General features: G+C 39.1%; 1 protein-coding gene across 1 annotated transcript in view; it reads left to right on the plus strand.

The window, feature by feature from the left end:
* LOC115281649 (leucine-rich repeat-containing protein 37A2-like) overlaps window positions 1-3599 on the plus strand; it is a 38973-nt gene that overhangs the window by 5235 nt on the left and 30139 nt on the right. The window contains exon 4 of the mRNA XM_029927068.1: window positions 2809-2880. Coding sequence (XP_029782928.1) covers window positions 2809-2880 — 72 coding nt within the window. The remainder of the gene's footprint in view (window positions 1-2808; window positions 2881-3599) is intronic.

Here is a 3599-nt window from a genome sequence, read left to right on the forward strand (position 1 = left end):
CCCCCGCATGCTCAGGGTTCACTCCACGTGGATCCAGTGTGTTGTTGAAGTCTGTGAGCCCAATATTAGGCTGGCCGGGCCTAAATTCGTAATAAAAGCCCTTTGCTTTTGTATGCGTGATTCGGTCTCCCTGGCGGTCTCTGGATTTTGGGGGCGATATTAAAATCTGGGTACAACAACAGCACTCGTGTCCTCCCACCCTCCCACCCCAGGCCTTCTCTGTTGCGTGGCTGATCTGATGGGTGAACAAAATGGGTCCCTTCTGACCTGGGATTTTTCTGATTACTTATAAATTTAAATACCTTTGTAGGCTTCCTGGTCATTTGTGTTTCTTGTCTGCCAATTTTTGTATTATCCTTTTTTTATTAAAAATTGATTTGTAGAGAAAGTCAGTGTAGACACAAGCAATTTTGGAAATAATATTAAAGTAATTAAACTGGCTTTTTTCATGACAGATTCTGTGTCGTATCATTAGTTCAACTCGTGTAGACACATCATAAATGCTTCTGAGTTAATAATAAGACATAATAGTCATAATCCTCTAAATGTAGGGGTTATGATCCCCCTAACGTGGATCCACCCCTTGGTCTGATACCTTACTGATGAGGGACAAATGATAGCACCAGGTGGTTGTGTTTTTATTTTATGAATGTCTTAACTACTATATGTAGTTTCTGTTTTCCCATGATAGTATCTGACGTGGAGATCTTATTTCCCAAACTTGTAAGAAAAAAACAACACAAGAAATAAACAACATTCACTTTCTTTAGAGAGTGGAGTGGGAGTAGGTAGGCTGAGGGACAAGGATAGGAAAAACCTTTGAATTGTGCACTGTCGACCCCTTTGGAATTCTGAGCCATGCAAATATATATTACATAGTTTTATTTTATTTATGGAGCATCTCCTATGTTCCAGGAACTGTTTTACATCCCAGAGGTGTGGGCTCAAGAACAAAATTGACCAAATAACCCACTGGTCAAGGGTTTTACAAACATAGAAGAAATATATAAATATATATTACATTATGAAACATTTGTTATATGTTATTATATGTAATGTATGTATAATAAAATATGTTGTTTTATGTTATCATATATAATGTACATACCCTAAATAAAACTGTAAATATAATAAATAGATATAATTTCAAGTATTGATAAGAAATCTCAAGTTTTCAAATTTATTCAACTACTATTTCTGCTGCTCACAGAATGAGTTTTGTATTAATGATAATACTTTTCATTCGTATAATTTTGAGGTGGTTCTCTTTATTGGATATACTGTTTACATCTGTCTGAGGATATTAATGATTCTAAATATTTTTATAATGTTTGTTTATTTTTGAGAGAGAGAGACCGTGCATGAGTGAGTGGGGGAGAAGCAGAGTGAGAGGGGGACACAGAATCGGAAGCAGGCTCCAAGCTCTGAGCTGTCAGCACAGAGTCCCATGTGGTGCTCGAACCCATGGACGGGACCTGAACCATATTCAGATGCTTAGCCTACTGAGTCACCCAGGAGCCTTGTTAATACTATTCTCAAATCCTCTTGTGTGTTCTCTGTTAACTGTGATTCATTGCTTATAAGCTGTTAGGTTTGTTTTTATGTTCTGTCCTTCACAGAGTGGTCTTTCTCATGCCATTTGGTCATTCCTGCGTGCAGTTTATCTTTGTAGTTGATGTTCTACAGCTTCTGTGTTCTGGTCCTAAGGAAGAGGTGAAATGAGCCCCAGGGCTTGTTGTTGGTGACGGGTCCCCCTGAGAATTAAGGAAGCGGTGGGAGGTGACTTCTAGTGGCTAGTCAGAGTGTATGCCCTTCCTCCGGGGTCCTGGGACCTGCCCCTTTCTAACACCAATGGCTCCTACCTGGAAGCAAACGCCCTTTGCTGCCAGATTCAAGGAGGAAGGGTGTGGGTTGCTGTGCTGTCACTGCTCCCACTGTTGTATCTCAACTCATCACCCTGTAGGTAGCTCCGGGGCATTTCTGGGAGAGGGGTGTTTGTGGAGCTCCTCCCTTGGCTTTGAGCTAAGGTTGTGGATTTTTGAATTGTATCTTTTCTATCATTCTTAGGCACTCTGGTGGAGTTTGGAGGGGTAGAGACGTGGCATGTTGGTCTGCCTGCTTCCCTCTTAGGAAAACAATTTTGTGCCCCTATTAAGTCCTGGAGAAACTTAGGCAAATGTGTGCCCGGATACACCCAGAAAAATGTTCAAAGCAGCATTGTTTGTAATAACTAAAAATTAGAAAAATCTAGTATCCACCGACAGTAGAATGAATAAATAGTGTTGCATGGGTATTTACTTTATACTTTGTAAGCTGAACATTTATGTTGTGTGCATTTTATGCACATTTTTAGTTCTTATATATATTTTTTAGTTGGGGGGAAAATTGGATGGCTTTTCTTGTACCACCGATATACTCCTGAATGGGGCTTCCACAACAACATTTGGGAAAAAGAGAGGGGGAAGTGGTAGTTCTCTCAATGTTGTTGCCACTCAGGGTTGGCTTCTAACCCAGATGTTGTGATCCAGAGAGTAGGCATGAAGTATACATTCTGGTGTGAAGAGTGGATAGAGATGTGCGTGTGTGTGAGAAAGAGACAGAGACAGAGACAGAGAGAGAGAGAGAACCAAAGGAGTACATGAGAAGAAAAAATTGAAGCAAACAGCAGAGACCACCATCCCTACATGAGAAAAGAATTCGTGTATTTGGCACCATTACCCAGGTTTCCCTCACATATAGCAGTCCTGTGTAGTAAATAGTTGTAGTCGTTTTGCATTTTGACCCAGAAATGACCTTTTCATTTTGCAGAATTCTCAGTGAAAATTATTTGACTGAATTATATAAAGACACATTTGAAGGCCTGCTGTCTCTCCAGTATTTGTAAGTTAATTCGTTAATCATTTACTGTGAGTTTTAGTTATAATATCTATTTAAAAATACAGGGTTCAAATTAGATAATGGCAACAATTTCTTCTAACAGTAGAATCCTATAATTCTCTGTCTAAAATTATGTAATTCTCTAAGTCTAAAGAGACCCAGCACATACTTCCTAGGCATTTTCAACTTTATAATTTTATAGACAAGACGTAGATAGGAAAAAAACCTTCAGTTATAAAAGAAAAGAGGTAATGAGGTCTGCGCCATTATGGATTCCCTGATGGACGATGTTACGTCAGTGTTCATACACCATCTGCTTATTATTCTTTATGGCCCATAGATCAAATCCCACCTACGATCTGCCTTGATACAGCCCATGAGTTAAGAATGATTTTCATGTTCTTAAAGGGCTGCAAAAGAGAACAGAAGAGGAAGAAACAGAGAAGAATCTGTGACGGACCGTGTATGGCCTGCAAAGTCTAAAGTATTGACTATCTGGCCTTTACAGAAGAGATTTGAAAAAGTTGGCTTTGTGAAATGAGCGGTATGAAAGTTAACCTCCAACTGTCACCTGCAAGACAAGAAAATGTAGAACACCGACACTCATTGCATGCCATTCACCCAGAATTTGTAAACAATTTCATCTAAATTAAGTATTTAAATATTACACATGGAACTAAGCAGGTGAATTATGGAGGCTGTATTACAAATACATATTAAGT

Source organism: Suricata suricatta, chromosome 17 (genome assembly GCF_006229205.1).
Source record: "Suricata suricatta isolate VVHF042 chromosome 17, meerkat_22Aug2017_6uvM2_HiC, whole genome shotgun sequence".
Taxonomy (NCBI): domain Eukaryota; kingdom Metazoa; phylum Chordata; class Mammalia; order Carnivora; family Herpestidae; genus Suricata; species Suricata suricatta.